Source organism: Hypomesus nipponensis, chromosome 17, assembly GCF_054491055.1.
Source record: "Hypomesus nipponensis isolate SF chromosome 17, ASM5449105v1, whole genome shotgun sequence".
Taxonomy (NCBI): Eukaryota; Metazoa; Chordata; class Actinopteri; order Osmeriformes; family Osmeridae; genus Hypomesus; species Hypomesus nipponensis.
Genome location: NC_140377.1, coordinates 9,880,868 through 9,904,042, shown reverse-complemented (window position 1 = coordinate 9,904,042; position 23,175 = coordinate 9,880,868). Strand labels below are relative to the sequence as shown.

The 23,175-nt window shown below is 45.8% G+C and overlaps 1 protein-coding gene and 1 long non-coding RNA gene across 13 annotated transcripts in view; one reads left to right on the top strand and one right to left on the bottom strand.

Moving 5' to 3' along the window:
- Positions 1-16,266, bottom strand: part of sun1b (Sad1 and UNC84 domain containing 1b) — a 27,104-nt gene extending 10,838 nt beyond the window's left edge. The window contains exons 1-5 of one of the 10 annotated variants that reach the window (XM_084678922.1): positions 16,040-16,266; positions 12,341-12,435; positions 1,046-1,249; positions 460-665; positions 45-71 (exon numbers count right to left, since the gene is read on the bottom strand). In XM_084678922.1, the coding sequence (XP_084535048.1) occupies positions 45-71; positions 460-665; positions 1,046-1,249; positions 12,341-12,423 (520 nt within the window). In that variant the 5' untranslated portion in view covers positions 12,424-12,435; positions 16,040-16,266. Of the gene's footprint in view, positions 1-44; positions 72-459; positions 666-1,045; positions 1,250-9,456; positions 9,583-12,340; positions 12,436-13,447; positions 13,705-14,757; positions 15,110-16,039 lie in introns of those variants that run through there. The other 9 variants (XM_084678923.1, XM_084678918.1, XM_084678924.1 and 6 more) reach the window with 9 other exon arrangements.
- Positions 14,826-23,078, top strand: LOC146253452 (uncharacterized). 3 transcript variants are annotated; one of them, XR_014731955.1, is made up of 6 exons: positions 14,826-14,947; positions 16,856-16,889; positions 17,027-17,062; positions 21,387-21,539; positions 21,625-21,743; positions 21,858-23,078. It is a non-coding gene; the product is annotated as an uncharacterized LOC146253452 (long non-coding RNA). The 3 variants fall into 3 exon arrangements; XR_014731954.1 differs by lacking the exon at positions 14,826-14,947 and adding an exon at positions 15,528-15,667 and having other exon boundaries at positions 16,793-16,889; XR_014731953.1 differs by lacking the exon at positions 14,826-14,947 and having other exon boundaries at positions 16,475-16,889.
- The last annotated feature ends 97 nt before the right edge of the window (positions 23,079-23,175 follow it).

The following is a 23,175-nucleotide window of genomic DNA, read 5'->3' as shown; positions in this document are numbered from 1 at the left end:
GCCATATAATGCCTTATTATAGATAAATCCAAATCCAAACTCACCTTTGAGAATGGCCTCCTTATTTGCATCTACATACAACAGATAAGTCTCAGTCAGTCTACAGCAGTTTATGAATTAATCACACCAATAAATCAATGATATGATGTCACAGATCAACGCGGTTAATCTCCAAGGTAGCACATCAACGGGATTAGATATACAGATTACACACTTTCCCAACCCCATTGCCATCTTGTTAATCCTACACCTGAATTATACATCCCTGCGTCACACATCAAGCACACACCCCACAGTGCACAGTGATCTACTTACACAAAACTACAATCGCAACCACAATCCAGACAGCAATGACGATATCTACAGACCCCAATTCTACAATGGAACGCCATTGCGCAACTTCGGCATTAGCATCTCCCTTGAAACATGCCCTGCAGCAGGGCCAGGCCCAGTACTGACCCCAGGGTCCGTCAGTGGTAGAGGAGGTGCTGGTGGTGGTGTGCTGGCGTAGGCTGGACTGATCCAGGGTGGAGGAGAGCAGGCAGGCGTCGCTGGCCGCGGGCCCGCTGGCAGGCGTGGTGGTGGTGGAGAAGGACAGGGTCTTGCGCGGCGGCGTCTCTGTGAGGGTCTGGGAGAGCGACTGCTGCTTCCTGCTCCTCACCGTCCTAGAGCGGGGGAACCCAGGGAGGGACTGAGGACCACGCTGACATCTCCATTGACATCGATATGTGACTTTGTGTTGTGTTTTTGTTCACCCTGATATCTCAAAAAACTGTTCTTCGCAAAAAGTGCAACTACGGCAGTTTCCTTTTAAGACAAACCCCAGCATCTTAGTATGCACTTAAACAATATATCAGCATATCAGAGTGTGTGTGCGTGTGAGTATGTGTGTATTTATGTGTGTGTATGTATGTATTTAAGTGTGTGTGTGTGTGAATGTATGTATTTAAGTGTGTGTGTGTATGTATGTATTTATGTGTGCGTGTATGTTTTTATGTGTGTGAGTGAGGGTGGGTGGGTTTGTGCCCGGCGCGCGCGGTCTTACCGTGCCTCTCTCCGACCGGACCCTCCGGTGCTGTAGCTCACCGAGCTGTGGTTGGCCGAGAAGTCGGCGGCCAGGCTGTCGTTGCCATAGAGACCGGTGGTGGTCTGCAGACGCAGACTGCGCCGCGACATCCTGGGAGAGTCGAAGACGGGAGCGATGTGATGCTGCTGCTCAAACTCGAGCGCTGCCGTCGAGTAGCTGGAGCTGGGGGAGGGAGAGGGAGAGCCAGAACGAGAGAGAGAGGAAAGAGAGAGAGAGAGAGAGGAAAGAGAGAGAGAGAGAGAGAGGAAAGAGAGAGAGAGAGGAGAGGAGAGAGAGAGAGAGAGAGAGAGAGAGAGAGAGAGAGAGAGAGAAAGAGAGAGAGAGAGGAAAGAGAGAGAGGGAGGAAAGAGAGAAGAGAGAGAGGAAAGAGAGAGAGAGGGAGAGAGAGAGAGAGAGAGAGAGAGAGAGAGAGAGAGAGAGAGAGAGAGAGAGAGAGAGAGAGAGAGAGAGAGAGAGAGAGAGAGAGAGAGAGGAAAGAGAGAGAGAGAGAGAGAGAGAGAGAGGGGGGGGGGGGGGCGGGACAGGAAGGAGGTGGGTAGGATGAGGAACAGAGGCAAAAAAGATACCAAAAAAAGTGGGGGAGAGAGGGAGGAGAAGAGAGAGAAAAAAGGCATGTGGTGAACGGATGTGGACTGTCACTGAATCACTGGCCCAGAAGCTCTCATCACCTACTGCAGTGTCACGAGAGCAGAGAGCGATGACTACCGTTCTGAAGAGGAATCTGGTCAGGAACATAAGAGTGTGTACTCCAGCTCGGAACGTCAATAGCAAAAACTTAAATGTTGTGCGTCCCCATTCGGGCCATAACACGGCGACAGGCGCAGAGAAAGCAGTTTTGGCGGCAAACTGTACTAAAAACAGCATTTTCTTTGGGGGGGAGGGAGGAAGGGAGGAGAAAAGACAGAGAGCGATAGAGAGGGGGAGAGCGAGGGTGTGAGAGAAAGAGAGGCAGGCTGTGTGTTGTTGGGCCGGGCAGGAAATGAGTCACCCGGCCCATAGAACAAAACAAACAAAAAGCAGAGGAATAGAGACAGGAAGACCGCGACTGAAACAAGAGGCCCATTTCGCAAAAACACTTGCGCAAATGTTGACACTGACACTTTGTGTCGAGCAAACACACAACTCTGACTCATGACTCAGGGCCGCCGCGACCCCGTACTGGGAACACATCAGCGAAGGCAGGACTCCCCCATCGCATTTACCACACACACTCCCCGTAACCTTTCACCACTCTTTCGTACGCGCACACTTTCAACAGAACAAAGCCCTTGGAGGTTAGGATGCACAACTCAACAGACTTGGAAGTCGCCGCACGCCAGGAACCGTCTCAATCTCCTCGACCTTTGGCCTCTGGGCTGCGTCCTAGAAGTCCTCCGCTGAACACATGGGGGAGACAGACATGGCGACGAGCGGGCCAGGGGCGAACCAGGAAGTGAAACGGATCTTATCACCCGTCGGAGGCCTGCCTCCGACTTCCTGTTGTGAGCCTGGGGAGGGAGGGCTCCGTCCTCGATGCACCAATCAAACTGAGGCACCAAAGCACACAGTCGTGTTCGACCTGGGAGTGGCCTGAGGACAGTCGATGGTCAATGCGGCTCAATGACACGCAGTGGAGAAGACACTGGAGCGATTGAAACACCCCGGATCAGCTGTGCTTCGTCTCTGCCAGCCCCGCCTACACAGGGTGCAGGGCTGGGACTGCTCTCTGGCCTTCTGGGAGAGTTGCAGAATGTGAAGGAAGAGAAAGTGTGCATGAAAGTGTGCGTGAGACAGAGAGAGAGAGAGAGAGAGAGAGAGAGAGAGAGAGAGAGAGAGAGTGTGAGGGAGAAAGTAGTGAATGCATGTCTGCGAGCGAGTTCATTCGTGTGTGCGAGAGAGAGCTTGAGTGTGTGCGCGTTTACGGTTTATGGGTGACCAGATAGCTTGAGGGTGTTTAAGTTTATGTGCGAGAGACAGCTTGAGTGTGTGTGTGTGTGAGTCTGTGTGTGAGAGAGAGAGAGAGAGAGAGAGAGAGAGAGAGAGAGAGAGAGAGAGAGAGAGAGAGAGAGAGAGCTTTGGAGTGTGTGTGAGTCGCTGTGTGCCTCTGTGCTTGCCCTGTGGCCCTCCTGCTGGCCCCAAAGCCCTCAGGATTACACCATCCCACCCCGAGCCAATTATGGGCTTTCCTCCTCCTCCTTCCTGGTGCAGGCTGATCCACCTGGCTCTCCTACACACATAGCCAGCTCCTCTCCTGCTACCGCCCTGCCTACACGTCTGTGTGTGTGTGTGTGCTGTCCACGCGAGGGGCTGTGCCCGATTTAGATGTGCGTGTTCCCACCAAGCCTCGGCACCTGATCACCTTGCATTAGCTCTCACTTCCCCCTGTCTGTGTCTCTCTGGTGTTGTTCACCAGAGACACTTGTCTGTCTACTCCCTGGACATCGCTCCTAGTCCGTGTAGAGCAGGGCTGACGGGGGGGGGGGAGAGGCCTCCCAGGGGTGCAACAGGACACACGGGCATCCTTGGGGTGCGGGCGGTTAGGGGGAGGGGGGGGGGAGGAGGGCGGGGGGGGGGGAGGAGATAAGATCTGAGCCACGATCACTTGTCCCGGGCATATTCCCAACGACATCCTCCCTGCTCGTCAAATACTCAGGTGTGCTCGTTAGATTGGCCCCTCCATGCCATCGGTGAGGCCAATCTAATGCAGAGGCTTCGATGTATCTCTCCGTCGTCGTCGTCGTCTGCCCGCCATCACTGAGGGCTGCTGAGTCAGCAGGATGTACAGCGAGACCGGTTAGCCCAGACCCACGACCGGGCTCACAGCGTGAAATCTGAAATATGAGCCATTCGGGAGTGTGCTCTGCGCGTGCCGAGTCGGCATTCGTTCGGGGACTCAAATCCCCGCGCCCTCGAGCCGGGCGAGCAGAGACGGTTTGGAACCTGAATGGACCGGGTCTGGGCTACCTGAGGGGAGCTCCGGCGTCATAATAGCCTTCCCCCCTCCGCACGCGGCACATGACGCTGAGCGAACGCCTCCTTGCCCAGACCCTTGTACTGACTGAGGCGGCGGGCGTGCTGCTTCGCACACGCGACCCACGCCGAGCTAGCATGCCGTGACCCCCTTCTGTGGGAAACGATGCAGCGTTTGTCCGGCGACGTACTCTGCTCACGCGCGCACGCAGCCGTAGAGTGGGCCCCACCGGGTAGGGATAACACCACAGCCAGGGGCCTGCAGCCTTTACAGCCCAGGACAAGGTGGACGGCGGCGGAAGGTGAAAAACAGGCCTCCCTACCACACTTCCCTCCAGGGATATTTACACTATACACACTATATCCCATCATTCCAACAGTGCAGCTGTCAAACGCCTGGGTGCAACATGCTGCGCTGCACCGTGCAGGGCCATCGCGCTCTCTCTCTCTCTCTCTCTCTCTCTCTCTCTCCCTCTCTCCCTCTCCCTCTCTCTCTCCCTCTCTCTCCCTCTCTCTCTCGGACTCCCACACGTTACCACACTTGAGTTGGACACTCTCACGCGCTCTCAAAGCGCACATCGTCGAGTTTGCTTCCCGACATAGCAGGCCCGTCAGCGGGAGAGGGAGTAACATTGTTTCTTCAAACACTCGTCTCACTTGGTTTCGGCCTGCCGCCTATCGATCGGCTGGTATCTCCGTCTCGCCTCCGCCTCCCCCTCACCAGCGGTATAAATAGCCTGGACACACCACACACATGGTTCGGAGAAATAGCGAGCACATTACTGCGCGCTAACGCACACACAATCCAGAGAAATAGCTCGATAGCCAGCACACTACTGTGCGCACAGACACACACACACAAACTCTCTCTCTCAAGCTGGGCTCTCCCTCTCAGCTGCCTCTTATACAACAGTGCTATCCCTGCTGCCCAGTCCTCCCACGTCCCCATGGGCACTGCCAGTTCTCTGCACTCCTTAAACCGATGCCCAGGGGAATGGGGTTTGAAGCCATCTTCTCAAAGGTCGAGGCGCCGTTTCAATGTGACAACATTGGGAGGGTATGGATGAGAATGACACCAGTAGGCAATGTCACAAGTAAGGACATGACTGCCGGGGGAGTCTATTAGACGGACTAGTCGAAACATCTGCCAGAGAAATTGAGCGGAACTAATATTTGCAGAATCCTATTATGCTATGTCACTTCCTGAAGAGGTGAGGCCATGCAAACCCAATATCTTCCAGTAGTGGATTAGGTGAATGAGATTGATCAGTGATACTGACTGAGTAATAGGCAGATGAGACACACACATTCACACACACACACACACACACATTCTGAGAGTTCCTGCAGCAAGCCGGTCATAAGACTGATTCCTTATTGGCCTACTGTCTACACCACACACACACACACACACTCTCACACACTCACTCACACACAGCTCAGACAGATTACAAATCACATGGTCTATAAATCTTAGCCTGCACTGTCCTGTATGTTAAACAAGTATTTAAATACTCGATTGACAGGGAGATGTTGTTCTTAGGGGAAAAGCAACCAACAGCTTGTCGAAGCTCTGCTTTTTTTAAACAACCTAACTCCACGTCTCCCTGACACATTTCATAATTACATTGGATTCCCTGTTCACTTATTGGCTTTCAGCTGACGGAGTTGAAATGGATGTGAATAACACAGGCCTACATGCAGTGCAACAGGAAACAGGAACGACGACCATCACAAGGCAAATGCGCGGCCTCAAAATCAGGATCCTAACGCAGGCTTCTCTTCATCTAGAAGGCCGGCGTGTCCCGGGCAGACTCTCTCTGGGGCTCTGCTGTTTACACCCCGTCCTCCACCCACCGCCGCCCCAACCACTCCCACGCAGTGTTTACTGAAATCAGATGGTTTTTACAAGCTTTGTACTGGAGGGGCCCAGAGGTCAGCAGAACTGTACTACACAAACAAACACACACATGCATAAGCAGACACACGCACAGGCCCCACCCTCCAGCTTCCTAAAACCATTACAGGGCAGGCAGCTCCTGTTCCCCTGAGGGGCTAACCCTATTTTTAACACTGGGCTGGGAGCGGGCCTCGGTGCCTAGGAGTCGAGGAGCGTAGGACTCTAGATGCCTAGGAGTCAAGGAGTCGAAGGCAGAAATGCTCAGCTTTCTCTGCATCTAGCTGTTCTCTCCGGGTGCTCTTTATTTGCAAAGTGATTAAGATTACTCCGGCCCGCCCCCTCTTTTCCCGCCCACAGAAGCACTCTCTCTCTCACACCATGTGGAGTCTCTTCCCTCAGTCTTTCTGAGGAAGCCGGGTCATGTTGCTGCAGTTGCCATGGAAGCTACTCTAAACAGCCTTCTGGCCTGCCAGTGTGTGTGTGTGTGTGTGTGTGTGTGTGTGTGTGTGTGTGTGTGTGTGTGTGTGTGTGTGTGTTAGAGAAGCAGAGAGTGTGAAAGAGAGGGAAAGAGAACGAGCCCCTCCCACTTCCAACAGAACAAAATTCCAACAGGACACAAGGACCCTCTAATGCTGGGTAGTGGGTACACAGTAAAATATTTATATTTTAATCTTTTAAGATTTTCAAAATGTGAGAAACCACAAACATGAGGACAAAAAAATCATAGACTTAACCCTTTTGCTCCTAGCCTGGTCCTAAACCGACCCTCGTACATTGCATTTGTACAGAGGGTCTGGGATCTCTCCATTGACAAACGTTAACTTCCTTGAAGGCGGGTCCTCTGTTGAAGTTTAAAACTATTGGATCTGCCCAGAGCCACTCTGATTTGCCATAACCAATAGCAAGCGTTCGCCTTTGCCAACTCCTTCACCACTACTGTAACGGAGCTAGCTGCCATAGCTGGAAAATCAAACTTTTCCCATACCCAGTGGGGAGGAGGGCTACAACATCATGGCCACCAACAAAACTCAGCAAGGAATGTTCTTGCTCTGGCTTTAACCTATGGATATTCGGCAGCGTTGCTGCCACAACCGCAGAATAGTTTCGCTCGCATCTTTCTCCGCCGCCATTACTGAACTACTCAAACTAGTGCACGACATTAACGTCATCGTTCTCAGCCAGTCCCTCTGTTCGCTGATTGGACCTACAAAAAATGTGTTTCTAGAAACTGACTTCAGAGCCTAGCTCCCAGACCTAGTACAGAAGCAAAATCCTAATCGAGCGGAAGTACGTGGGAGGGCAGAGCCAGGCTATTTTGCTCCCCCCACACATCAACATTTCGTATCGGAAATATTCAACATGTTGAATTTTTAAGATTCGCGATCAGGGCAGCAGGTTTGGTCACTCTTAACACACCTCACACCAAGGGAAAATCTGATAAGATCATCTGTAGAACCATCAAGATAATCGCGACATTACCTAGGATTGTCGGAAGGGGGGAAATCGGCCCGATTATCCTGTGGTGTGTCCCCAGCATAAGGCAGCGGTATCAGACCCTGGTCCTCGGGGGCCACTTACCTGTCCGTTTTATCCGGCACAACTGATTCAAACGAATGGTCGTTATCCGGCTTCCACATAACTAGATAACAATGACGTTGTGTCCTTGGGCGAGGCACTTCACCCTACTTGCCTCAGGGGGATTGTCCCTGTACTTACTGTAAGTCGCTCTGGATAAGAGCGTCTGCTAAAATGACTAAATGTAAATGTAACGACAACCCATTCATTTGAATCAGGTGTGCTGGAGCAGGGAAACATCTAAACCATACAGGACTGCAGCCCGTGGGGACCAGGATTTGACAGCCCTGCTCTAAGGCCTGATATTCGGTGTGTGTCCTGAGGAGAAGGATAGTGTTAGAGAGAGGGTGTGACTCCCCACGCCTTCATCCTGCAACTGCTGCCGCCATTCTCTGCTTGGCCAGTGGTGGATTCACACAGGACTGGCTACGCTGCTTCATACACACCGCCACACAAACAGTCTCTTCCACTCTCCCCCACACTCCCAGACACACACACACACACACACCAGATGTCCCAACAACTGTGCGAGCCAGTGTGAAACAACGACAACTGTCGAACTGGCTCTCGCTCAACCAAACACGCCAACCCCTCTGTTAAGTCTTTTGCCACGGAGCGTTCCGGAAATGAAATGCTACGGAAACGTATCTCGGGACACCCGGTGGGTAAACAGGTGCAGGAAGCGCACCTGGGTTACGAAGACCTCGCGTTAAACCCCACCCCTTCCACAGTGAGGATACGGTTTTCTTCCTGGTCCTTTAACAAAACAAACAAAGCTAAAAAACATGGAGATGGAGACCCTGTCCTGCTAGCATCCACCCGTTAGCTACTTACTACTCTTTTCTTACTCCTTTCCTTCTAACCGCTCACCTAGAGGAGCCTGTCACCTTCCTAGCCCAACCCCCAAGGCTGATTTGGCAATGTCCCTGTAGTACTATTACTACTATCCCTGGTTCAACTGTCCTTACACCAGAGATAACCTGACCTGAGGCCCCACTGACCCACTTAGACACTGGCGGGTCATAAAATATGAAGGGGCCCACCGTTGCTCCCACACACAGACACGTACACAGGGTCGCACACACAACACACACTCTAAAACCCAATGGGTATCCCTCAACAGTTAGTGTCTCTACTGTTAGTTCAACCGTGACTAGTGTCCTTGGCTGGAACTTTAGAAAAGGTGGTTTTCTCTGTCTGTGTGTGTGTTTAGACTTTGTTTCTTTATCTAATTAAAGCACATATTGTAATTCATCTAGGGACAAAGTGGTCTGGTCAGACATGATATGGATGCAGAACTCCCTCAGTTGAATCCATTTCCTTGCTAGCATGTCTGCCTGTCCCTTCTCAACAATGCATCAGTGAGCAGAGCAGCTATTCCAGCTACTCTCCCCTCCGGCAGAAGGCTGCGGTCCGTCAAGACCAAAACCTCACGCCACAAGAACAGTTTCTTCCCATCCGCTGTCGACCACTTTAACAAGGCCAAGGACTCACACTGACTTTAAATCACAAGCTGCACAATGACACCCTGCACATTGCAATTTGCACTATTGTATCGTTCTCTTACACTATCTGTTTTTTTAGGTTAGATTGTAAATTATGACTACTTATATTTTATATTATTCCCCTTAGCATTAGCTAGACCCCCCTTAGTATTAGCTAGACTTTGCTCCTTTTGTATAGTTAGTCCACATATTGAAGTTTCAACATTCCTATACGTTTAATGTATGCACCTCCCTGCCAAAGTAAATTCCTTGTTTGTGCAAACATTCATGGCGAATAAAATCCCTTTTGATTCTGATCAAGCCTGACTTAAATAGGGGGGGCTCTAAACAGAGGCATCTGGCTTGTTGCGAAACCTTGGTTAACTTGGCGTGAACCCACTGGCACAGCAAAGGAACCTCAAGTCGAGTCCTAGCCTAGGGGACAAGCAGTATCTCCTTACCACACACACACGGTGAGGTCAGTCTATGGGGGGGAAACAGGCTTGGCCCTTGCTTCTCTCCAGGAGACACACTACTGGAATCCTTCACTGAGAGAAGTAGATCAATGCCCTTCGCACAGATAATGTCTGCAGAGAAAAGACAGGGAGACCACCCCATACATTAGCTGGTCTTGTCTGCAGTTGTAAATCCCTTCAATGAGACTGTTGCCCTTTCAGATTAATGACTATGAGGTTTGTTACGCTAGTCTACAAAGGGGTTGGTTGGTGGGGCTAGAATGTGGAGGATTAGAAAGTCTAGCCAAAGCAGTCACATTCTCCTTGAGAGTTTTAGGGTTGAATATGACTCTCACTCGCTCTCGCTCTCTGGCCTCTGTCTAACTTGTCACTGGCCTGTTGAGATGTGACAACAGATGGGCCAACGGCTTCAGTCACCTGACCCTGTCCCTTTCAGCAGTGCCCTCTCCCACTCAGTGAAGGCCACACACACACACAAACACGCACACATACAATGGCATTTAGTCCAAATACAACCCGCCATTTATCAAATATAGGCCTAGGCTGATATTTCAGAGAAATTAATTATTCTAACTGTCAGACTGTCCTGCCATTTAGGCTTAGTGAAAACGAAGCAAATAGGAGTGACCTTCTGTTGGTTTACCTACTTCAGTATGTCAACAACACTCAAAGTGACACTGGTCTTTTGACTAGACAAAAAAAAAATTGGAACAAAATCAGACTACCAAAATACAACCAAACTTTCTATGAATTACTGTAAATTTGCTGAAAAAAAACTTCACATCCTGATAGCAAACAACAAATCTTAAAGGTTTGACAGTAAAAATGAAATCAATTCGATATCTGTGGGCATCACAGGACTCTACTATACAGGTCAGACCAGCACTAATGATTGAATGACATTCAGATCGCGGGATTGGACAGGCTACTTGTCAATCGACCTCACAGGAGTAGTCAGGCAGCGAGTTCATGTGCTTTGGAGGAGTGGCTTTTAAAGGAGAGGGTGGGATATTTTGATTTGAATCCTTTCAAACTCGAGCTAAAATTGCAAGGTTCGCAAAACATATCTATCCTGCCTTTAACATGCATTTGATATCTTCACTGCCACATTACAGATGAGATACTCTAGGCACTATATGCAAATCCACTTCTACTGACACGTCCGTCTATAAGATCTGACACGCCACATGTACCTTGAGGGGATTCATTGTAAATGTCATGTGCTGGTCATGACACGGGCATAGAAAGACAGCCTGTGTTCTAGGCCTGAACATTGGATTGAGGGATAGAAAGATCTTCACCACTGGAATGAGGCTACAAGCCTTTTTTTTTTTTTACTGGCAAGGTACAGACACGGCAATGAGGAGTGGTTTGTTAGAACATGCCTAAGGACTTTTACTCTCATTTTCAATTTAATTGCTAGTTGGATGCACCTTAAAGGTCGCACACACGTAGCTCATTCTACATCTTGTTCCTCTACAGGTCTAGCCTATTACTGACGAGTTATTTCACCTTGAAACACTAACGTGCCTTTCACAACCCTTGTCAAATCTGATGTGTCAAAATGTGTCCAGAAAAAAACATTCCACCACTTGAATCCTATGCCAAGTCATAGGTAGCCACGCCTGAAACCACTGTCTTCCTCAGAATGTATGGAGGCCAACGGGGAGGGGCGGGTGATAAGACGTTCCCTATGAAATGTTTATTTTAATGAGAGTACCGTAACAAACTCACTATTCTCACACATACACAGATTACGCAACTGTAGGTTTCCTTCCTAAACAGTGAATAGGAGGCTTGGGCGAGGAGCGGCAGAAATCACCTTTACACTAGCAAGCACCGAGATGTCTGAGCGCAGCTCGTTTTCCAGTTTGTTTACTCTGAAAGACATTTAGTCATGATCGCGGTCGTGAGACTGAGTCATCAAAACCACAACCACAGTGAGGGTTTCTGTTCAGGCAGCCAAAGCTGGAATGCATTAATGCAGACTCCAGAGGATCAACATAAGGACAATAACAATGTAAAAGAGTTCAGGGGAGTATTTGCATGGTCAATATTTAGACTGCAGCCCTTTCTCTCTTCTAATGAAGTTGCATCACAATGGTGAGTTTATCTGACCTGAACTCTTTCATTACCCACCCCCCTGCTGCAAAATGTGAGTAAAGCGATCTCTCTGGCAGAAACACTGGTCATCAACAATTGAAGACTGGTAAGATTTGATAGCGACAGTCTTTTCACATTAAGACTCCAAGACAAAGAAAACAATAGCTATCTTGAGACAGGAGGGAAGAGTTTTCACTGTAGTGACTGCACATGATGCCATCTTGAAAAGCTGGGGAACATCCAACAGCTCAAGAACAGCTAACAGAAGCCATATGTGGGATTCTACCAGAGCAGAATTCAAGTTCAATTTTGATCTTTTCAGTATAGTTGCAGGATGGTCCTTGCTGACTGATGGTCAACCTGATTACTATGATTCTGGTCCCTGTATGATGAACAGGATGTCCTTCATTAACCTACAACTTAGTCCCTAGCTCAGATGAACTTTATTAATATCGCAATTAGAATTTAGAGAATAATAATTGTTATTTATCTGTTTTGTATTTTTTTGTATTGTTTTGTATTGTAATTTCTTTAATTTGTCTTATTTTTTGTTCATTTGAATTTCTAGGGGTGGTTATAACTAGTGAATACAAAAAAACATATTTGAACAAATGTAGCTCAATTACAGGTGAGAGTAATACATTTTGAGGTAAGATCAATCTGGAGGCTACAATGCCACTTGTCATTCACTCACTTCCTTTTCCTTGCATATTTCTCTAGGTAGCCAAAAATGGTTGAGCTGCAGCCCGCTGCCCAGCGGTCTCACCTGAGAGAGTAGGTATATCCTGTGTTCTCCGGAGCACACTGGGGAGGTGTGTATGTGTGCAGGCGGGAAAAATCCATGGTCATTCTTCGTTCAGACTGCGAGTCAAGGCGCATGGGAGGGGGGGAGAAAGGGCTCTTTAGGTTATGGAGATGAACGGCTAGGGATTACGCTCACACACTCGCAAAGGAATGCAGGACACACCTACATTCACTCTCACAAACACACACACACACACACACACCAATACTGTTCAGCCTGTCTCCCGACAATAGAGGTTGAGAATTCGAAAATATTCCCGGCATTCTATCAGAATGGCCCTATTCTATCGATCTACCAGCCCGCAAGTTAGGAAGTTATTTGATGACACAAATGAGCACCTCTCCACTTCAATTAGCCTATCTTCAGACTATCAATTCTCCAGTCAACACTATCTCTGCGCCGTTACAATCCACTTAAAACTCCATCCCCTGGCTCCACTCCACAGCCAGCAGCTGATGTTCTGATCAGGGAAGCAGAGCCCAGGCAAAGAGGGAACATAATGAGACCAGTTTTTGCACGTTGCCCTTTAGAACACAATACTACAGCTCTGCTGGCCTAAGTTGCGCGGAAGAGACTTGGCCGACCTCCTTCTGCATTCTGCCAATTGCTGTTTGATGACGAGGGTTCTGGACGTACGGTCCGCAATGAATGAAGCGTCTCTTCTCTGCCTCTATAGGAGAGCAGCTGGGAGCTGTCCACGCCTGGTGGAGACTGGAGATGGGGAAGGCTGGAGACAATAATGAGGCTTTCTCTCCGAGACGACACACTCCTCTAGGCACGAAGTCTATGGCTGACTGACTGACAAGTAAGAAGCTCTCTGGAGCAAGTTGAGTAACATTCAGAGGTGGGGCTTGAGTTAGACAGCAGGTAGGACACACCTGGCCAGAGGGAGGTTCGACAGCTAGTGGAGGCTTTTCTCAGCAGTTCAAATTCAGCACACGGTTTGATACTACATTTTCAGACCGTTTTTCACAACACAATAAACAAACATTATGCATAAGAACGAATGGGTTGTAAAGAAGAAGTTCAGTGGAAGTAGGCTAGTTTTGTACGTAAAGTAATGCATACCTGAAAGGTCCCACCCAGTTTATGAATCAAGCCAGAGGGCCAGGGGGAGATGCATCATCAACCTGTTTGCAGCCTCAGGGCCCAGGGCAGCCATTAAAATACTCTGATACAAATCAGAACCAAAGCAGTATTGGTGAGACTCAAATGAACACAACTGCAGTTGCCTCTCAATTGTGCACAGGATTCTAGAATTCCCTGCTTTGACTTCAATGACAGACCACAGGAAGGAACACTTCAAGAACAGATGGCTTTCTCCAAACCCCCCTTTTCAAATCTGTGACGCATTAATTGGGATTGAATCATTCAGATCTACTCAAACCTTAAATCCAAAAAGCAGGATCAACAAACAAGAATGAAAAGCGTTTGGAGCAAATGAATTCTGCCTGGCTGGATTATTTAGTTGGAATGGCTACTGAAGCCGGCGATCATCCAGGATTCAGTGTGGCTGTTTGACTTTCTAGTAAGGAAAAACAGATAAGTCCACCCAACTATACAGGCGAGGCCTAATTGAAACTATAGAGTTGAGAACTGATTTTCTGTTTAAACAGCAGCCACAACCATAACAAATGATCAGCAAAATGGCCCCCTTGGATGTTTTGCTTTGAAATGTAATCTTCCCTGGCTTAACCCATTTAAACCCCAGAAAGAGCACCACCTATGAACCTTAAATACTCGGGAGACAGACTGAACTAAGACAGATCAGGCATCAACTGACTCTCTTACAGGCGCTTTCTTACACACGCACTCACACCTAGTCCCATAAACACAATCATGTTCTACAGCTAAGGAGAGCTTTCCCTCAAAGCAATTTCCCAACATATGCATGTTTACTTTGTCTCGCTGGCTCCTTTGGCAGAACAGAGTATATTGCGCAAAGCATGCAATAGGCTCTCGCTGTCAAAGTGTTTCTGACCGTCACAATTAAAACAGCGTGTATTTGGCCCAATACTGAAAGGTCCTGAAGCTCCGTTAGTCTCCTATTGCCTTACAGTCCACTAATTTTAGAGCGTAATAGACCACGCAGTCAACCACCAGCGCAATAATATCGACGTCTGTGTTGAAACGGCTGCGCTGTTGTCGGTTGGATTCGAACACATATTTCATTATAAAGATACTTAGTTAGACAATATACCATATTTTAACACAAATTGTTATAGTTTAGTACAGCTAACAACGTTGCAAATATATGAATTATTGACCAGGGCCCAAGGTTTCTGCTGTCAAAACTGCGTTCTGTGTAAAGGAGCTTAGCGAACAAGGACACATGAATAGAATTAAAGGCACTACAATTCACATAAGTTCTTACTAACATTCAGGAATATTCAGGAGTATTATGGGGAAATTAGCACGAGAATTGCCCACTTGCCAGTATGAAAATAGTCCATCTATTTATTATTCTTTATGAGCGTAATCCAGAGGAACAAGATCCACACATTGCTGTCTTGGAAGATGCGCGAAATTCTGATCGCATCTCGACGCAACTCCTCAAAGCATTAAACGGTAGGTGGGTGCTCGATTATCCGAAACCCGATCTGTGTACAATATTTCTCCGAGACCAGTCACTAAAGTTTGCAAGTTGACAGTAGTGGGTTATGCTCATGAACTACAAGCAGAATTCCAAAATGGCTTCCCAGACGTAACAAAGCCAGAAGGATAGCTGCTGATTTGTTCCTCCCACTCCCAGGCCCGCCATTGTCAGTCAAGGCGCAAGGCGCTCACTTCAAATCTATGGATGGTGAAATCCCAGCAAATTGCAGTATCCCAGCAATCAAACTGGGGGTCAAGTACATTGTTCGAGCTACTGATTTGTACACATTAGCTCATGCATTGGTTATGAACTCGTCCTAACTGTCGTTGGACTATCAAACACAGAAAGTGGCGCTCTGACTGACCACAACATAAAGCCCCACAAGAGACCTGGGCAGCGTTTCCCGAAAGCGTCGTAAGCCCCTTGTGGAGCAGGGAAACATCTAAACATGCAGGACAGGGGGTCCCTGTGGACCAACCAACACAAAAAGGTAATTATCAGTTTTCCAACATCAGGACCATCGTGGGACAAATGCGCCATCCAGTGTCCTCATTTTGTAAGACCATATGTGACGTAGGCCGGTCAAGGTAGATTTGAACCAATACGCACCGTTACAAAGAATACATTGAAGGCGGGGTTAGTTTCAAGATGATCAAAGCCCAATGCTAATACACATAAGGCTATAGCTACAGGTAAAACATTTGTGATTAACCTATATCTATCAGCTCTGTGATGCAGTTTCCTACAATTCGAACTGTGTGGGCACAAGCCAAATTCAGCACATTTTAAACATGGTGTACAACAAATTGGTCAGGAAAAAGTTATCCAGACAAGTGCGACCTTTGAGCTACTGGTTGCATTACTGTACCAGTCGAAAGGTCCAGCAAACTGCAACAGTGGAGTGTAACTCTCCAGCGTCTTTGACTGAACTTTTACTTATTCGTTCATATCCTCCAAACTGTTTTGTCATATCTACATACATGGTCAGTGTTACTACGTGTATCGTAGGCCCTACGAAGCACATTTTAGCTTATTTCAACAACTTTTTAAAGAACATTACTTACAGTTGTAGGGTGATGTTAACTGTCAAGTCCTTGCACCGTCCTTTGCTAGCGATGTGTAGCGTCGGTTTCTCAACGTACTAGTAGCCTAACTTACTAGTAGGTTGCTTAATAAAACCCATAAAACTCTGTTCGTTAAGTTTGAATGAAACACGAAAGTAACAGTAGAGACAACGAGCTGTAGGTACGCTTAGTTTGCCTTTTCCCGCACTCCCTGTTGCTAATATTTTCCGCTCTTCAAACTCACATCACATGGATAGTGTAATTATTGCCTGGTGCCCTTTTTTGGTCATGATGCCCAAATATGGGTTCTGTCAAAAAGTAAAGTAATCGTGGTGTCACTGACGAGGCGAAATAGCGTCCCTTACTGGCTGCAGCATTCCATAGCATTATCAGTGCTTGAAATGGTGTCGATTCATTTTATTGCTGTTGGCCTCTTTTCCACATGACAATTCTATAAGAACTGTTTAATTCCAACAATCTGTCGTTATTCGTTGTGTTTGTTCAAAATATGCGTAAAGGTGGAGAAGAGAACTTATGTGCTGTGTATATAATGACGGGATTGTGTAAGACAACCTGAAAAACCGGATACTTTGTCACTGAAGAATGCAAATGATTGTCATTGCATTGTTATTCATATCTCGTTACTAGAAAGTCTAGGTGTCTGCTGCGTACAGGTGGTTCTAACTTAAGATCTGTACAGTGAATAAACCACATTTTCTTCTTCTTCGCTGGACTACGCACAAATCCATTAAGGCTTTTTATCCAACCTTTTGGATGATGAGGCCCCTTTGGATTTTTGTTTTGTGTTCCTTTAAGGTACTCACGGCTCAACCCAAAAACGAGGACACCTGTAAGTTTGATAACATGATTATCAAAACATTAGAAATTATTAGTGTCTTGCTTTTTCACATACTTACTATTGTAAAAAGTTGACCAGTGTATGTAGGTAGATCTGACTTACAAGTCTGCTTACTGTCTCTTTTACAGATATTCTTTGTGAGACTTGTTTAGAAACAGCAAAAGGTAGGATTGATACTCAACACTAAACTTATATGTGAAATATAGCTGTCCTGTATGGAGGACCAAACCTGCCATATTTAGAAATTAATCAATAAATGTCAAAATCCATGCATTTAGACATAAATAAATGAATTAATTTATGAATGAATGCACAATTGTCAATCCATAGTTACTTATAATTTACATGTATTTATGTATATTTTTGTATTAATTCATTTATGTATTTATTCTAGTGGTGGGCTAGCCTGACGTTGTCATACTCATAATTCTAGTCAGAATATGAGTCTGAGAACTCTCCATTGCGCTTTGACTACGGGGCGTGTTTCAAACGAGCCTGGAAAACGAATGCCTCTTCGCTCAATTGGATAGACCTACAACCAATCAGAGCAACGTAATATGTTGTTTGTTCAAAACGAATTCAACTTAAGCGCTCTTTTGTGACGTGGGTGATTACGTTACTGTTGATCATCTGTCCATCATCGTATAAAGCCCGCCCTGGCAATTTCATTGGTACGCCCAGATTCTGGTTTTCTGTAGTTGTTCCCCAATACAAGATCCTCCAGACCCAACTTCCCGACCAAATTTTTTTGTGGGCGGGGAGAAGTTGGGCTGGCAGCCAGGCTAGTGGTGGGCCGTTATCGGCGTTAACATGCTGCGTCGATGTATATCTAGCCGAATTGCACTGTAGGGGGCGAGAACGAGTCCTCGAAACTGTGTGTATGCCTTGTGTATAAAATTACCACATCAAACATGGCGTGCTAACTTGGATGCAGCTATGAAGCTGCCTGGTTTGCTTCGGGGAAAATGTATTTTTAAGAAGCTTCCCAATGGAAACCTCGACAAGACTAAGGTCGTTTGCACCTTATGCTATGTGGAATTAGTTTACTGAAGGAGTTCTTCCAGTCTCAAATACCACCTAAACGCAAAGCATCCCATAGCTAATGCATAAGATGCCGAAATGTTTGAGTGCAACCAAGGAAAGCCCCTCAGCACAGCTCTATCAGCCAAGCTAACTAATCTTAACAGTTAATAAACACAAGTACATCATATTGAACATAATTTATTTTTATCACCAATTATCATGGAACAGCTTTCTCAAGGAGTTTGTGATGCATTTTGGAAACAGGAGATGAACGCCTGGTCTAATGCGCCACTTGGCTTGAGAAACCCGTTCTCAAAGAATTAGCTTTAGGCTACTCATTATTTGGTTAGCACACATATTTCTGAATGCCTTCGGCGGAATTCAAATTCCATTCAATTTGTTATCTAGATTAATCTAAATCAACGCCAAAATTACAGTGAGATTAATCTAGATTTTTTTTAAATCTATGCCCACCACTAATGTATTCATTCATTCATTGTTCCTAATATGATAATGAGAGGAGGCCAGTAGATGCATAGACATATGTCTATGAGTAGGCATGGAAACTGACGTTCAGACATTGCAATCAATCCAGAGCCATAAATTCAATCTAGCTAACACCTGGGACACACTGCCTGCGAAGCTAGCCTGGTCCTAACCAGACTCTCATACATTGCATTTGTACAAAGAGTCGGGCTCATCCACTGACAAGCGTTAACTTCCTTGAAGTGTAAAACGATTGGATCTTCCCAAAACCACTCTGGATCTGGCATAACCAATCGCTAGCGTTCACCTTAGCCACCTCCTTCACCACTAACGGAGCAAGCTGGAAAATGAAACGAACCCCGTGGGGATCAAAGATTGTTCTTGCTCTGGCTTTAACTGACTTCGCTCGCATCTTTCTCTGCCGCCATTACAGAACTACAAATCAAACTAGCGCACAACATCAACGTCATCTATCTCAGCCACTCCCTCTGGTCGCTGATTGGACCGGTAAAATGTTTACCGGAGACATCTGACCAATATACCTCAAGCCCAGGCACAGTAAAGAAGCAAAATGAAAATGAGAGGAAGCACCTAGGAGGTGCAATCGGCTAGGAATGTCTCATCTTCAATGATTAACTTTGTATCGTAAATCTTCCCAAATTTCTCAGTTGGTTTGTGATGTCGCCTATGGGTTTGAGTGTCTCTTCTGCTTGATTGAGGGCTATGACAGATTGTCTATCTCGCTCTTAAACACACTGTTTAGAAACAACGGACACAGTGCCGGTCCTAGCACATTTGGTGCCCTAGGCAAGGTAGGACACCCCCCCCAATATTCAAATCGGGTCAAAATGTCCCCCCCACTATATTGATATAGAAATATAAATGTGCTACGCTACGACAGGCAATCACGCATGCTGTCCAAAATGATCATAACAAAGCTAATTTGTCCCCCCCAATGTTGACTCCATGGCTACGGCCTTGCTGAAGCCCACAACTAACATAGTAAAATCTTAATAACATGTTTGTTTATTCACATGTAGCCATATTCGCAAGCGTCTCGCGGAAACATTTGACCAGTTGCCAAAACGATCGCTGCAGGCAAAGCGCGAGCCAATCGTTTTGCAGCCTGTGTTGCCTGTCCAATTTCATAACATGGGTGCCGAAACGAAAAAGGCTGCGCTTCTAGCCGCTTCGCAGCAGACAACATAGAAGAATAAATGCTGGGATGCTGTTGGGGCGGGTGTTGGATCTGTGCTGCCAAAACTTTAGAGGAGCTGAAAAACTTGGTGACCGGTGCAGAGAAATGCTTGTCTATGGGTGTGAATAGCCTTGCGACAGTCGTAGCCAAACGTGACGCTTACAGGCGCTTTGCAGCCAGTTTGTCCCAGGCAGGGGTGCCTTGTAAACATTCGGGATGCGCGCGCAATGTGGTTGCAGAAAGCCGGGAAAGGATAGCATTTTAAATGGCAAAAGGACCACACGGATAATACAAATAGTCAGATTTAAAAATACCAACAAGGTTGAGGAGGACAGCCTTTAAGAGAGAAAGCAATTACCCATTGATCTGTTGCCTCAGAATTTTGATTTGGGTCACAAAGTCTTGAAATTTGCGTGAGAATGTCGCCCGCACAGACCGCATAGTCAAGCAGCAATCATGTCTTCACGTCATGTCACAAAGTTCATAATTTTACAGCCAATTCTACATCTAAAAAGTCGAGCAGGGCAGCTTTCAAGAGATATGGGAATTCTGCTTTTAGCCAGCTGGTCCGATTATTTTTCTGATTTGTTAAAACTGGCAATCTGAGTGAGACTGTGTCCCCTTTACACTGTTTTGACGTTAGCCTCAGTCAGACTCGCTCACTGGCAGTGTGCACAATGTTGTATTTCACTCCATTATACACCAGAAACGTCAAGGAGGACTGCCTAATGTAGATACGAGCCTGATGAAGATAGCCAGCATCTCAGATTTCTTTAACTGAGCCTGTTTCATTCGTCATTTGCCTGAGAAAGCAACCTCCGTTTGCCAGGCTAGTTTTGCCCGATCACTTGGTCAGGCTATTTAAGGGTATCGGGGTCAAGTGACGTTTGTGCATAAACAAGTGAACGTAAATGTATTTGTCCAAAGGCCAAGAGCCTCAAAAAGTTAATATCAAGCCCTGCAATCCAGTGGCCAGAGATATATGATGACCTGATTGACACTACAAGTGTAATAGACCGGGGAGAAGTTTGTCTTTTGCAAACGACATGCACAGTTGAGCCTGCTTGACAGTTGTGTGACGTAGGGTGATAATTGGTCTATAGCTGGGAAAAGTTATAAACTCCAAGGGCCCCTGACTGACAGGGGCCCCAACATTCCTGCCAGCGCCCCTGGTCCCAGGCATAACTCTGTGTCCATTTCAGCAGCTGCAAGTCCTATATTTGCCATTATATTCTCTACACGAAACAGTAGGAAGTCGGGACATAAATCTTAGTTTTCAACTAGGTTGGCCAGTCTGGCCAAGTCTCTGGTAGTTGCTCTATTTATGTTGTCCATGACAGTAAAGATGGATGTAAGGCTAAAATAATCGAATACAACACATTGATAACAATTAGCCAATGGTGTGTCAAAAACTGCCTACTTATTTTTGATTGACACATCAACATATTAAGATGAAGAAATACAGAAATGAATGAATAAATAAACATATGAATGTGGAAATATTAGTGTTAATTAGTGACTAACTAGTGTTAACTAACCCTAACCCTGATTAGTTAATGAACCAATTATATTTAAACATTTTTAAATGTCATCACTCAAAAATGTATTCCTTACATAACTTAGGTTTAAATGAATTCATTCATTTTAATGTATTTCTGCATGGATGTGGACATTTATTTATTGATTAATTTCTAAATATGGCAGGTTTGGTTCTCATAGTTCTATAGACATACATTGAATGATGAAACCATGATTCCCCCCCCCCCCTCTCTCTATCTCAGAAATTGAGAGGGTCCTGCAGGAAACCAAAGCAGAGAGCAGACAGGATGTGATTGAGAAACTGATCAATGGAGAAGTGTGTGAAAGAGCTCCATTCCACAAGCATAGCCATCTGGCTGAAGACAAGCTGAGATCTTTCTGCCAGAAACTGTTAGGTCAGAACAAGTGTTTTTAGCGTAAAAAGTCAATAGGCTACTGCCTTTATGACCAATACTGAACTTCTTGTTCATCTCCTTTTAGATGTCTACCATGTTGAGTTCCGCACAGCTTTGCAAGGAAAAGCACCAGAACGTATGGACGTTGGTCTGTGTTATGAACATTCCACTGCATGTGTTGGAGTGAAACATCAATCTTTCCAGGTACTATAGGCTTAAGTGCAATAAAGGTTACTTTACTTTGTATTAGTCCCCATTTATGAAAACGCCATTTCATCCTTCCAATCAAATAACAGGCTTCTCTCTTTATGTTGGCAGGACAACACCAAACCTCCTTTCATGGACAGTCACGTTCAAATGCTACTTCAAAACAACAAAGACAAAGTGCGCATGCCTCGTCCTGTACGACCTGCTACCTCTACAACCTCAAAAGATGAATTGTAACATGTATTACCAAAGTGGTGGGTTGTTTGATTGAGGTTGTCATACTTTTTATGAACTTTCAAGTCCGAGAAGTCCGGGATCAGTTACTTAAATGTATCCTGTCATCATTGGTTTTCTTAGAACTATTTAAATGCCACTCAACTACATACATTTATGCAGCAGATTTTATTTGGGCATTAAGAACATTTGGGGATTACTGTGCCAGAAATCAGGATACTCCCTGCACACACACAAACACACAAACACACACACACACTCATGTACACTCCCACTTGAGAAGAAAGCTTTATTTTCAATTACTATTATGTAACACTTATTTAGTTTTGAGATTGGTTGGGACCAGTATAGCATGGGGCAGAGTAGATGTAAGTTAACTGGCTGGCTACAGTAGTTATCAGAAAATATGTATTGTCACTGGAGCCACAGCAGTCATGCTGTACTGCTACTTCGGAACAGTTCTGTTGCTGACATTTTGGATTGTCAATTCAAAATATACCTGGCTTTGTTTTTCATTCTACAGTGTTTGTTTAGATTGTACAATAGTTTGTTTACATATTTCGACCTCAGTATAAACAATACTTGAACAAATCTTCAGATTGAATGTTGGTCATTGTAACCCCACATGTTGCTTGATTTTAATATGGATGCTGATGTTAAAACTGTAAGGCTACTTGTGCCTTGACTATGTACAAAAAAAAATATTATTGATACATTATCCAGATATACCTGTATTTTCTATATTCAATGTGTATTTTTTATATGAGAAGAAAAACAATTTAGAATGTATTTATGTATTGTTACTGTAGTTTGCTAAATACTGTTTAGATAAATACAAATCAGCATGATCAGAGTTGCCAAACTGTAGATTTTAGAAGGGGCCAAGAGACTGAAATGCAACTGATCCATCATGTTGTTGCTAAAGAGATGAAACACAAATATGTAAAGCGTTCCGAATTTTGGATGGTCCCACCTTTACCTCCTCCTCATCATTTTGAATGGGGGGAAAAGTTGAAGTGTGAGTGTCAAACTGAAATGTATATGTGAGTTATCTGTAAAAATATTTAGGAATAAATAAAATATGATATGTTAAAATCATACATTGTTTTTGTTTACATGAACAACAATTACAATTCAATTACTTGAACTGTGGACTCAAATCATGAAGAATATTAAACATTTATTATTGTCAATG